At 36.8% G+C, this 13,380-nt stretch overlaps 1 protein-coding gene across 4 annotated transcripts in view; it reads left to right on the plus strand.

Moving 5' to 3' along the window:
- Positions 1-13,380, plus strand: part of yipf1 (Yip1 domain family, member 1) — a 45,917-nt gene that overhangs the window by 19,445 nt on the left and 13,092 nt on the right. For 2 of the 4 annotated variants that reach the window (XM_048601630.1, XM_048601629.1), the window contains exons 7-9: positions 2,173-2,339; positions 3,796-3,978; positions 5,220-5,329. In XM_048601630.1, coding sequence (XP_048457587.1) covers positions 2,173-2,339; positions 3,796-3,978; positions 5,220-5,321 — 452 coding nt within the window. In that variant the 3' untranslated portion in view covers positions 5,322-5,329. Of the gene's footprint in view, positions 1-2,172; positions 2,340-3,795; positions 3,979-5,219; positions 5,330-5,982; positions 8,944-13,380 lie in introns of those variants that run through there. The other 2 variants (XM_020528875.2, XM_020528873.2) reach the window with 2 other exon arrangements.

The following is a 13,380-nucleotide window of genomic DNA, read 5'->3' on the forward strand; positions in this document are numbered from 1 at the left end:
GCTTTTAACAGGGATTTGGATGAATATCTGGAGATGTACAGAGTCATAGTGTCAGACAGCTTGGAAACACATCCTTCAGTCTAACTAGTCCAGGCTGACCATGTTCCCAAACCAAATTAGTCTCACTTGCTTGTGTTTGGCTCATATCCCTCCAGACCTTTCCTACTCACGTACGTATCCAAATGTCTTTTAAATGTTGTAACTGTACCTGCATCCACCACTTCCTCTGGCAGTTCATTCCCTATTTGAGCTCCTCTCCATGTGAAAAAGTTTCCCCTCGTGTCCTTTTTAAATCTTTCTTCTCTCACCTTAAAAATATGCCCACTAGTTTTGAACTCCCTCACCCTATTCATCTTTTCTGTTCCCCTCATGGTTTTATAAACCACTATAAGGTCACCTCTCAACCTCCTCCAGTAAAAAAAAAGTCCCAGTCTAACTTTATAATTCAAGTCCTCCATTCCTGGCAACATTCTGGTAAACCTTTCCTGAACCCTCTCAAATTGAATAATATCCTTCCATTAGCAGGACGACCAGAACTGTACACAGTACTCCAAAAGAGGCCTCACACAGAGAAAGTTTAGAGGAATGGAGAGGGTAGTTACTTTATTGACTCTTCTGTGGTGTAAGCCTCACAGCTATTTTCTTTTCCAAAGTAATAGGAAACAAATGCCAGTAAATGATTAAAGCTGTACTGCCCTTCTAAGCAAATGAACATACTAATTAGGAGCTGAAGAAGACCATTGGCCATTTTGTCTCCCAAGTCAGCTCTGTTCTTCATTAAAATCTTGGATGATCAAATTGTGACTTCAACTCCACATGTTCACCATCCCTGATAACCCCTGACTTCTTGTTAGTCAAGAAGTCCTGGCCTCAACTAACATCACCCTGAAGGAAACTCCAGGGTTGTCAGATCCCTACTAATTGAGGTAGGCTGTATATACCTTACATCTGTTAATTCTTGTTAATATGAGAAAGGAGACTAGGATCATTAAAAATCGAAACAATTCAATTTCCATTTGTAATCAGCATGACAAAAGTTGTGAATAAAGGGATTAGTAGCTGAAACTAAAAGAAAATTACTCTCCTCCACAAGTTGACTCCTGCAGAAGTTTCATAAATTCAGAGTTTTATTTTCAACAAGATTTAAAACTAGCTAGAAGAAAGGTTAGTTATAGTTTAATTGTAGGCTTAGGATCATGGAACTAAAAATGCACTACAATATAAAGAAATATGGCTCTAATATACTTTTGAGGTGAAAGATGACTGGATTTGTATTGCACCTATGGAAAAGTTATGTAATCCCTCTTCTATTACATTCAGTTATGTAACAGGTAGCTGATCTACATATACGGATGACTTGCTTAGTAATTACTGTAAAGAAAGTGAGCAGTAAAACATACTTAAGTGAAGTGTGTATTCATGCAATTTTCTACCTGTAATGCACTCCAAAACAGTTAACACACAAAAGTTAACCTAATGCATTTTCAGTTATGCAATGGGAAAAGAAAAATTACAATCAGAACTCATCCTCAGCTTGTCAATACTATTAAATAATCCACATGAGACTGTGTGATGCAGTGTTAGAGTATTCTGTTCCAGTCCAGTGGATGGAATGCCTATCTATTGTGTTCTCTTCAAGAATTCTAAATGGAAGAACACTAAGCAAGCTGTGTCCAGTCCCAATTGAGCACAAATCCATAATCTCCTCTTCTGATAATCCCTAGATTCCATTATTATGAAGCAAAATTTAAGTAATGTCTTTTTGTGAAATTATTATCCAAAAATAGGAAAAGTCTGAACATTTTTTATTTAACCAATATGTATTGTGAAACCTGTTTCACAGTTTAATAGAAACTGTGTTCACCAGTCATAAAATATGGAATCTCCATTATATGATGAATGATTTCTTGCAACTTTTTTTTAAGAAGACATTCATTCCACGTCACCTACTAGACAAAGCCACAGAATTGCAAATTTGTTTTTACTCACTTAGTCAGTTTTACTGTGTTGTAGATCAAATTCACAACATGGCAAAACCAGAAAACAAGAACTAAAGGTTGTAAAGTCAATATTAGTGTTAGAAAAATTTTGTACTTAATTTCTCTTATGGATTTCAGTAAGTAGTAAAGTAAATTTGTAAATGTTACAATGTAACTACACTTTTCTTTGTAGTTTCTATAGCAGCTACAGCTATCTATACCTATGCCTGGCTCATTCCTCTCGCTCTGTGGGGCTTTCTAATGTGGAGAAATAATAAAGTGATGAACATCGTGTCGTATTCATTCCTGGAGATAGTGTGCGTCTATGGATACTCGCTGTTTATTTACATTCCCACTGCAGTAAGTATGTCTTTCTTCCTATGAAAGAGGGAGTTAAATTAGGAAATGGGAGATGAGTCTAGGTACAAAAGTATTTGTGGATTAACACATTTGACCATAAGAAGTAGGTCATTCGGCCCTTGAGCCTGCAATGCAATTCAATAGGGTCATGAATGATCCAGCATTCCTCATGTCTACTTTGCTGAGTTTTCCTCATAATCCTTGATTCCCTGACTGATGAAGAATCTATCATCTCAGCCTTAAATGTATACAAGGATTCTGTCCCTACAGCTCTCTGAGGCAAGGAGTTCTAAAGACTCCCAACCCTCTGGGAGGATGAATTCCTCATCTCGGTCTTAAATTGGTGACCCTTAATTCTGAGACTATGCCCTGTGGTCCTATACTCTCCATAAGGGGAAATATCCTCTCAGCATTTACCCTGTCAGGCCCCTTAAGAATCCTGTATATTTCAATGAGATCACCTTTCATTCTTCTAAACTCCAGTGAATAGAGTCCCAGCCTGTTTAGCCTTCACTCATAAGACAATCCTTCCATACCAGGGATCATCCTACTGAACCTTCTCTGAACTGCCTCCAATGAAATGATATCTTTCCTTAGGAGCTTTAGAAGAATAGGAAATAAAAATATGAAGGTGTGGAAATCATATCAATAAAGTACAGACAAAAAAGCGATTGACATGAGGGTTTCGGGTCCTGTGAAGTAGTGAAATTGTCTGGTTCTAGCTATGATCTTCAGCATTGGAAGCTGTTTATTACCTGTAAGGGAGGAACAGAAAGGTGAAGGAACTGCAGATCAGAAAGAGAGGTACAAAAGTCGGCATTAGATGATCTTTTGCACATTTTAACAGCTGGATATCTTGGTGATTTTGGCTGACTGGATTTAAGATACTGTGTCCTCTAATATTGGACTGTTATGTCCAACTTGAAGATCTGTATCGAACAATAGTTAATGTTGTAAGTGAAGAGTGAACTAAAACTGATCATTATTCTAATGCCGACTTCAAACCTGAAAATATGCTGAAATCATAGTTGATCTCAGAGGGGAGCAGAACAGATCAAAGGAAAGATTGGAAGGCTGGCTTCGATAAGGGAGGGAAATAGGTCAGAAGATCTCTTGGATGTCAATGCAGTTCTGAATTACTCCAAGTTAGAATTTTTTACCCTAAGGGATTTTGCAAATGAGGACGTCTATGTATCTGAATAACTTTATGAATTTTAATACCAGGTGGGAGTTACGTGGGTAGATGTCTGGCCTAATAGCACATTGTCCATTTCAGCATGCAAGGCCAGGGCTTTTTTTTAATTGGATTTGTAGTGGTTATTGCTACAAACCGTTTAATTGGAATTAATGTTTCAGAAATGTAATCAACTGTGGCAAAGAGGAAGAAAGAATTAAATTTGTGTGATTGATTAAGGACAGGTCTGATGTGAGCAAGTAACTTCTCTTTGTGTTGTAGGTGCTATGGATTATTCCAAACGAGATTGTACGTTGGATTACGATTGTGCTGGCCATGTGCCTCTCAGGCACCGTGCTGTTGATGACCTTTTGGCCAGCTGTCCGTGATGATAACCAGAGAATTGCCATAGCAACTATTGCAGTCATTCTGATCCTTCATGCCCTGCTTGCAGTTGGCTGTAAGGTATGAATTTGTTCTACAGAACCATAAATTTTCACATTTCTAAAACAAAAATTGTTATGAAACCTGAAGTCCAGTTTTGTATAGTGCCTTTTTTAAAATTCAGTTTCACATTAAGACAGTAAAATTGTAAATTAGGATTATTTCTAGTCTTAATTATTTTCTTTAAACCTCCATAAATCCAGCAGTTTTTCCAGTGACCTTCTCTACATGCTGTATTTCACTTGACAACAAAGGAGTTTTCTCAGATTTTGAACTGAGTTAGAGTGGCCCAGGCTAGTTCTAGCATTATATCACCTGAAATAAACTGGACAATCAACATAGTTTGGGAAGAAATTGCAAAGTCTCATCCCATCTTGTGAGAAATGTCATGTTTATTTAAAATGTTGTCATTTGTTGAAATTAAATTTCACATGATTGCAGTTCTTCAAATGTGATATTATTCATATTTTATATTGGTAATTTCAGCTTAATGCACATTGTTTGTTATGTTATGTTCAAATAGAGAGAATACCTGACTCGGACCAGCAGACTCATATCAAAGGGAAAGCTAGTACTGTTTTTAAATGGAAGTTACTTTTTTTTTCAAATGTTGGAACTGCATGACAACTCATTCATCATGTTTTATTTTCATTTCATATTTTCAGAATTTACGTTTTTTTTATTTTCATACTTTTGACTCATTTTGTAAAGAATGCGATATGTGTCAGCTGAGGTTCAGTTTGTAGCTCTCTGGCCTCTAGATGAATGTGATTTCAACTTCCATTCAGCAGTTTGAGGATAAAATTCAAAGCTGGTGCTCTTCAGCACTATTGAGGGATTGCTTCACTGTTGGAGGTATCATCTTTTGGATTATCTGTTAAACTGGGTCTCGTTCTACTCTCTTAGGTGACTTAAAACATGTCATGGCACAGTTTTGAAGAGCAGGGGAATTAGCCCCAGTGTTCTGGCCAATATTTATCCCTCAGTCAACACCACAGAAGCAGATTATCTACTCATTATCATATTGATAGCTATGTAACTTCACGGTTTGCAAATTGACTTCAATGTTTCCTGTATTTACAACTGTAACTACACTTCAAAATGTAGTTAATAGCTGCAGAATGCTTTGTAATATCAAGCAGTCAGTAAAGGAACTGCAGAAATGTATTTTTCCTTCTAATCCAAAGTAGAGTTTAGTGAACCTCACTTCAAAAATTTTAAATTTCGCTAATTTTAAATTTTGTTGTGTTGCTTTCCATCAGGCCTATTTCTTTGATCCTCCAGAACAAGTCAAAGCTACATTTGTAACCACAACCACCCCTGTTACCATTAATGGAACTACCTTGGTTTCCAATAGAACATAATTTGCCGGGTGAGTGTTTCCATGGTCTCTGACCCTAGGAATGAGATATTAATACTGGGTAATTCACTGGCTAAAAAGCATAACTCTGACATCTCCGTTTGATTGCAATTGTTTTAACTTTAATCACATAGATTTCTGTCCTAATGCTGCTAATTTCTAATCTTAAAAAAACTTAATAAAATATGCTGTCTAATGACTTAATGAGTAACTAAGGCAGGTCATGTGTTATTGATTCATGCACAACAGGAGAACCCAAGTCTATGCTGGTTTAGTTGTTTCATCGAGGGAAGTAGCAGATGCTATTTAATTGGCCTCAGTATTTCTGGATTAGAGAAGTGGAAAAAACATCAGACAGTTTCTATCCATTAACTTTGCAGTAATGCCTAATGGAAAGTATGCATCAGTGAATGTCAGAGAATGACAGGATTGGGCTTTGATTTGATGCATCCTAAAGTGGAATAGCTGTTGATATTTGGTTCTTTATGTAAATCTACCTCAGCACTTTCAGGATGGTACAAAACCTGAAACTGAAATAGTTGACTCAACTTCATTAGCTTCATTCTGTACATGGACAACATGTTTACATTCTAAAATTAACCAGCATTTTCAGTTTTCTTAAAAAAATGTAGTAACTTCTCAAAAGTTATTTTCTTTTTCATTAGGTTAAACTGTTACATTAGTGTTATGATCCCAGCCGATTGTTATTACTAAACAAGTCAGATCCTAGACTTTTTTCTGAAGAAGGGTCTAGGCCCGAAACGTCAGCTTTCCTGCTCCTCTGATGCTGCTTGGCCTGCTGTGTTCATCCAGCTCTACATCTTGTTATCTCAGATTCTCCAGCATCTGCAGTTCCTACTATGTCCTAGACTGAAACCTGGATTGATTGTTCAGATTTTATTTCGGTTTTGTTTTAATGAGGTGGTCTCTCAATGAAATATATGCAACTCAATGTTGCCGATTTTGTTTTAACAATAAAACAAGTTTATTCATCAAAAGAAATTTTTGAATAAACCATACTGTTTACTTACAACACAAATTAAAAGGTTTTTAAACACACAGTAAAAGTATAATCCCACTACTGTATATACTTGTGTAAAAGTCAGATTTTTTAGACTGTTTTTTAAGGTTAAATTTATGGGATCGACTATTGCGTGAGGGGCTGAAATTCATTCTACAGTCCAAAATACCGTATCATTAGCAGAAGCCCAATTGATCTCTAAACAAATAAAGAAAAAGAAACAAATTATGGTAATTACTGTAATATCTTCTAGTTCAACAGGCAGTTTTTCTGCAATCTTAGTTCTCTGCCGAAGTACTAAGTCATGCCTCCTCGTGAACCTTGTGTACCGTCCAGTACTTGCCTTAAAATCCAAAATTCCATCCTTGTTTGATTTGTTTCGTGCATGGATTAGGATGGCTTCTCAACTAACACATTTTCCGTTTTGACAGTTTTCAAGTACCCATTCAGCAACATTTTTTTCTCCAATTGTGGCCACTTGCTCGGTTTCCCTCTGGGGCACTTTTGTTTTGGCATTGTCTGAAGTTGAGTTGATACCTTTTCCAGTCTCTCACAAGTTGCTCCAAAACACAAAATTCTCTTGCTGCTACACAGTTATTTGCCTTCTCTGCAACTTCAATAACTTTCAGTTTAAATGCTGCTGTATATTTTTTGTTTTTTCTGGAGGGAATTTTTACACAAAATGAAGAAGAAATTTCAAAACACAATAGCATGAAAAAGATTGATTTCCTCATTGTAACACTTATGTACAGGATAATATCTTGACTCTCAAATGTTGATCTGTTATCTGTGAAGAACTAGGGTCAACTTTTATATGAGATATATGGAAAAATCCAAATTTTTTGGCCAAAAATAGGGAGTCAGCTTTTACAGGAGATCGACTTTTATTTGAGTATATATGTTAATCCCAAAATAATCCCTTACAATTTCCAAAAATGTCCAATACACAAAAGGATCCTTTATACAGTACTCACACCAAAGGAAAGAATATGTTCCTCACACATCTATAGGTTTAAGGTAACTGTGACTTTAACTTCTGGACCAGAAACATTGATAGCTTCTTCTTGGAGCAATCTACACTTAAGCTTAAACATATTCAGCTTCAATTAATCTCTTCAGGGGTTTCTCACAACACTTCTGGTTTGGGACTACCAGTAACTTCGTACTGAAAAATAATCTAGTTTTACTATACTCCCCTTCTCGGGTGCATTGCTTTGTGCAACCTTTATCCATTCATAGCATTGCTCAAATCAACGTAAAACTTAAAAAATGCCACCCCTCCTAAATTATGGGTATTTCCCCCAAGCTTTAAAAAATCCTGAATCCAGAAATTTCCAACAGACCATAAAGCATAATGGTCTACCATGCAAGTCACAACATATCCCGAAATAAATAAAAACCCATTAGTGCTGCCAAAGTAGCTGACAAACTGATGTAAAAGAAATTGCCATGGCTATAGAAATACTTACAAGATAATTATTAATTTCAGAAACAGAGAAAATCCATATGTCCCTAACTCAGACTAAAATAAATTATATTTAAAATATTTGCAAATTACACAGTTTATATCACAATAGTTTCAGAATTACGTGCAGAGCTTCAGGTGATTATCAGGACTCTTGAGTGGAAAGTGAGGGTAGGAAAATTTCAAGATAAATATTCTTTTCTCTGATTAGAAATTCAATAGCCAGGTTTTCGATATGATCAGAAATTATGAAAATTTTATTTGTCATTATGAAAATGTTATCTATGAAAGTGTTATTTATTTTGTAAGATGTTTTCTCCTGTAAACTATTTAATCTTTATACATGTATAAATGTTGCCTGTGTCTGTTTAGCAACAGTTACTCAACAGTTTTGGTGAGACAGTGACACACCAGGAAAATAGCAAGATTTAGTAGTTGTTTCTGTTTTATTCCATGATAATGCATTCTTTCATTTGATTAATTGCAAAAAAACTAACAAGAGAATTAAAGAAAGCTCTGTTAATGAAAACATTTGGTATTTAAATGAGTTTGTGATGCAATCTCAGACTTGTTAGAAACAGAAAATGGTTTTCGTCTTAAAAAGTTCATCTTATTTTAATTGATAACATTGATTTCTCGCCATATCCCTCAATTACATTTGTTTGCAGAAACTTTTCTAAATATTTTTTAACCTAACCAATTTAACTTATTAATGCCATCAGTTGCAATGGCCATGTCTGTTAATATATTCAAGTCTTTTATCCTTCATATAAAAATCAAAATGTCTCTGATTACTTAACTTCAAGATTTCTTATGTTCCCATCTTCAAAATTATTAACTGACCCCCCCCCCCCTCTTTTTGGTATCGTGAAAATGCACTTCAATCAACTTATTATCTTTTCATTCATAATTTTCAAAAGTGCAAAAGTTAGCATTCTTTGTGAAAACTCCTTGTGCTTGCTTGCAGATTCTTTTATTGATGTCTCGGCAATTGTTTAGTCTGAAGAGCCTTCCCAATCCTTGTAACTTGGGTTATGTAATTTAAGAAAACACTTGAAAGACGTTTATTCAACAGACGCTGGGACATTTGGTTGTTGCAAAGTTCCAAACTAACTCAATTAAATTTTGGGATTATTCTCATTGTGGCTGCTTGGATTATCTGTTCTATGTTTTCATGGTATCTTGAAATATGTACTTGTCACTGACTGTAAATGATTTTCTGTGATATTTTAGTAATTATTTTGGTAAAAATCTTGTTTGATTGTTCACTTTCTTAGCAAAGAAATCCAGTGCTCTATTATTGAATATCAATATAGAGGTTTATCTAGCTGTGCTAAATTTGTACATTAGCAAATTTATTGCATTTTTTGAAAAGCTAACTTTGTCCAAAAATCAACACTAATCTTCATAAATGTACATTAGTTAATTAAATTAGTTAAATTAGTTAATTAAATGATTGGTTATATTTCAGGATTTTGAGTAGAATTTCACAAAGAGTGATTAAATTCAGATATAAATTAGACAAAGGAGAGCCAGTGGATGTGATCTGTTCAGATTTCCAGAAGGCCTTGACAGGGTGCTGCACAGGAGGCTGTTAAATAGGATAACAGCCCATGTGTTAGGGGCAAGGTACTAACATGGATAGAAACCCTTAGCTGTTCCCTTATTCATCCATGAAGTCTTAACTAGTTTCAAACCAGTTAGAAAATGTCCATCTGTTCTTGCATCCCCAGAACCAATTGTAGCTTCCAGAGCTAACAGTCTGTATTTCTCCAATCATAGTCCACCACCACTGGACCCATGAACAAAAAACCAACAATGTACCAAGTAGTAGGAGTGACTTTTGTTTCAGTGTATAATGAGTATGCTCATCATTGGACAACTTCTTGAGCAAAATGAAATGAAACAAAGGATTAACAAAAACGGGGTAAGAATACATACTAAGAAACAAATGAAAATGTAGACTGTCTATCTTTGAGGAAAACAAATTTTTATTTTTAAAGTTGCTTTCTCTTAAGCTGAAGGCGGTGGAAGATAGAAAATCTAAATTATAGAGTACCTTTCATTGTTTCTAGTTGCTACTCTTCTATCTCTAGGAGACAGAGGTAGTAAGTTTGCAGATGACACCAAAATTGGACAGTGAAGAAGGTTATCTATGATCACAAAGAGATCTTGATCAATTGGGTCAATGGGATAACGTATTGCCGATGGAGTTTAATTTGGATAAATGTGAGGTATTGTATTTTGGTAATACAAACAAGGACAGGACTTATACAATTAATGGGAGGGCCCTGGGTAGTGTTGTAGAACAGAGACACCTAGGGGTTCAGGTACATAATTCTTTGAGATTTGTGTCACAGGTAGACAGGGTGGTTACGAAGGCATTTAGCACTCTTGTCTTCATTGCTCAGACCTTTGAGTATAGGAGTTGGGACATTATGTTGAGATTGTACAGGACATTGGTGAAGCCTCTTCTGGAGTACTATGTGCAGTTCTGGTCACCCTGTTATAGGAAGGATATTATTAAACTGGAGAAGGTTCAGAAAAGATTTACCAGGGTACTGCGGGGAATGGAGGGTTTGAGATATGAGAGTAGACTGGAAAGGCTGGGGCGTTTTTCACTGGAACATAGGATGTTGAGGGGTGACTTTATAGAGGTTTATAAAGTCACGAGGGACATACATAAGGTGAATGACAAGAATCGTTTCCCTAGGGTTAGGGAGTTCAAAACTAGGGGGCATATTTTTAAGGGGAGAGGAGCAAGATTTAAAAAAACGACATGAGGGTAAACTTTTTTTTTAGAAGACTATGGTTCATATGACTCTCAAACAAGAGCAAATATAATCACTTTACATTCACAGCATTCCCATTTCTGAATATCCCCATCACTGACCAGAAACTTAACTGGACTAGCCATATAAATATAGCAAGAAGCTGAGAATTCTGCAGTGAGTAGTTTCATCACCTGACTTGTCAAAGCCTGTCCATCATCTACAAAGTCTAGAGTGTGATGGAATACTTACAACTTGCCTAGACGAACACTGCTCCAACATCACTCAAGAAACTCAACACCATCCAGTATGGAACAACCTATTTGATTGACACCAGACTTATCACTTTAAACATTTATTCCGGATCACTGATACACAGTGGCAGCAGTGTCTATCATCTACTAGATGCACTGCAGCAAATACATCAAGACTTATTTGGTAGCACCTTCTAAATCCATTATCTCTAACACTTAGAAGGAGCACCACTGCTTGCAGGTTCCCACTCAGCAACACAGCATCTCGATTTAAAAACTATAAGAGTATTCTTTCAGTGTTGCTGGGTCAAAATCCTGAAACACTACCTAACAACACTGTGGGCGTACTTCTAACACATCGACTGCAGCAATTCAAAAAGACAGTTCACCACCACTTCTTCAAGGGCAAGTACGAATGGACAATAAATGCTGACCTTGCCAGTGACATTTGTAGCGCGTGAAAGAATTAAAAAGGAAATTGAGTGTGATAATGGAGTTACATGTAAACCACACTGTGGAGAGGAAGAGGAACTGGCAGATTCCCTTCTTAACTCACCAGGAAATGAATATAATGTATTTTGACGGAAGAACAGCATCACTCGTGGTCAATGTTCTACTGCCAACCCATAAACTAATACATTTATTTAATACATAATTATTCATAGCTGAATTTGAACTCCAGACTTGTGCTCAATATTGTAGGTAATAGACTATCCAATAGCAACCTGGTTGAGATTTATAATTTTAGACAGTATCTAAACCCTGACTGCTACCCAACCAACAACAATGACGCTTAGAAAACTGCTCTCTTGGGGGGAAGATTGGAAGGTATTGTAGTGGTGGTGGAAGAGAAATTCTGTTATTTCAAAAGGTGAAACAGTTAATGCTAGCTTTGACTTTATAATTTACAGTTGGCACAAAGCTCTGGCACGACCACAATCTACTGTTACACTTTGATATCCCTATCTGAGGTGTAGTCTACCTACTTGACAATTAATCACTGTAATTGGAGCTGCATATGTTAATGGCTAAGAAAAAAAGTGGGTTTTGTGTCATCTTGACTGTAATTAGACAGGGCTCAATTCCTACAAACGTCAGATCTTCCACTGACAATGAACTGTAAAAACCAATCAATCAATCAGGGAATAGCTGACTGGTTCTGTCCACACAAACAAAGTGCCTCTCTCTCTCAAGAGAGACGTTTTTCAAGTCTTGGATGAAACAAAAGCTGGAGTAAGGTATGGAGGGTACTTAAATATTTTCAGTTTGCTAATGATTACAGTTTCACTTTGTACATAGTACAATAAATTACAAAGTTGAGAGTTCTGGCAAAAAGACTACTTAAAATGTAATGGAAAACAAGTGCAGATTTAAACGAAGCATTTTAGAATTTATAATTAAATGTGAGAGAATTGTGGGATATTGATAATCAATTCTTGCAAGAATATCTGTCATTATATGCAGTCTACTGGACCTTCAGCAAGATGTTGATAGGGTCCTGCATGGGAGACTGATGGCAAAGGCAAGAACCCATAGGATCCAAGGAAATTTTGCAAATTAGATCCACAATCGGCTGACTGGCAGGAAGTAGAGGGTGATGGTTGTGGGATGTGTTTCCTACTGGAAGTCTGCGTCCAGTGAAGACCCACAGGGGTCAGCGTCAGGACCCTTGCTGTTTGTGGCTTGTTTAAATGATTTAGACTTGAATGTAGGGAAATTAATCAATAACAAAAACAGAAGTTTTCGGAATGTTCACCAGACCGAAATGTTAACTCTGATTTCTCTTCACAGATGCTGCCAGACCAGCTGAGCTTTTCCAGCAACTTCTGTTTTTGTTTCTGATTTACAGCATCCACAGTTCTTTTGGTTATTTTTAAGTTGATCTATAAGTTCACAGAAGATATAAAAATTGGTGGGGTGGTAAATACGGAGGATAGCCTTAGATTACAGAAGGATATAGCTGGGCTGTTCAGTGGCAAATGGATTCAATCTGAATGAAGGTGAAATGATGCACTTGGACAGGACAAACCAAGCAAATGCATACATGATGATCGGTAGGACCCTGAGAAGCACAGAGGATTGCTGTACATGCACACAATTCCCTTACGGTATTACGACAGGTGGATAAACTGATAAAGGAAGCATATGGTATATGTGCCTTCATTAGCCGAGGTTATGCTGGAACTGTACAGAAGGTGGTTAGGCTAGTATATTGTTTGCAGTTCTGGAGTCCACTTATATGGAGGGATGTGGTTGTGTTGGACAGGGTGCAGAGGAGATTTACCAGGACATTTCATAACTGAAACTCACCAGTCCAGGCAGAGAGATTAGACAGACTGGAGATAGTAAGAACTGCTGCTGCTGCTGGAGTCAGAGATAACACAGTGTGGAGCTGGAGGAACACAGCAGGCCAGGTAGCATCAGAGGAGCAGGAAAGTTGATGTTTCAGCTCGGGACCCTTCAGAAATTTCAGAAGATTTCTGAAGAAGGGTCCCAACCCAAAATGTCAGCTTTCCTGCTCCTGTGATGCTGCCTGGCCTGCTGTGTTCCTC

The sequence above is a fragment of the Rhincodon typus genome, chromosome 10 (assembly GCF_021869965.1).
Source record: "Rhincodon typus isolate 14 chromosome 10, sRhiTyp1.1, whole genome shotgun sequence".
Classification (NCBI taxonomy): Eukaryota; Metazoa; Chordata; class Chondrichthyes; order Orectolobiformes; family Rhincodontidae; genus Rhincodon; species Rhincodon typus.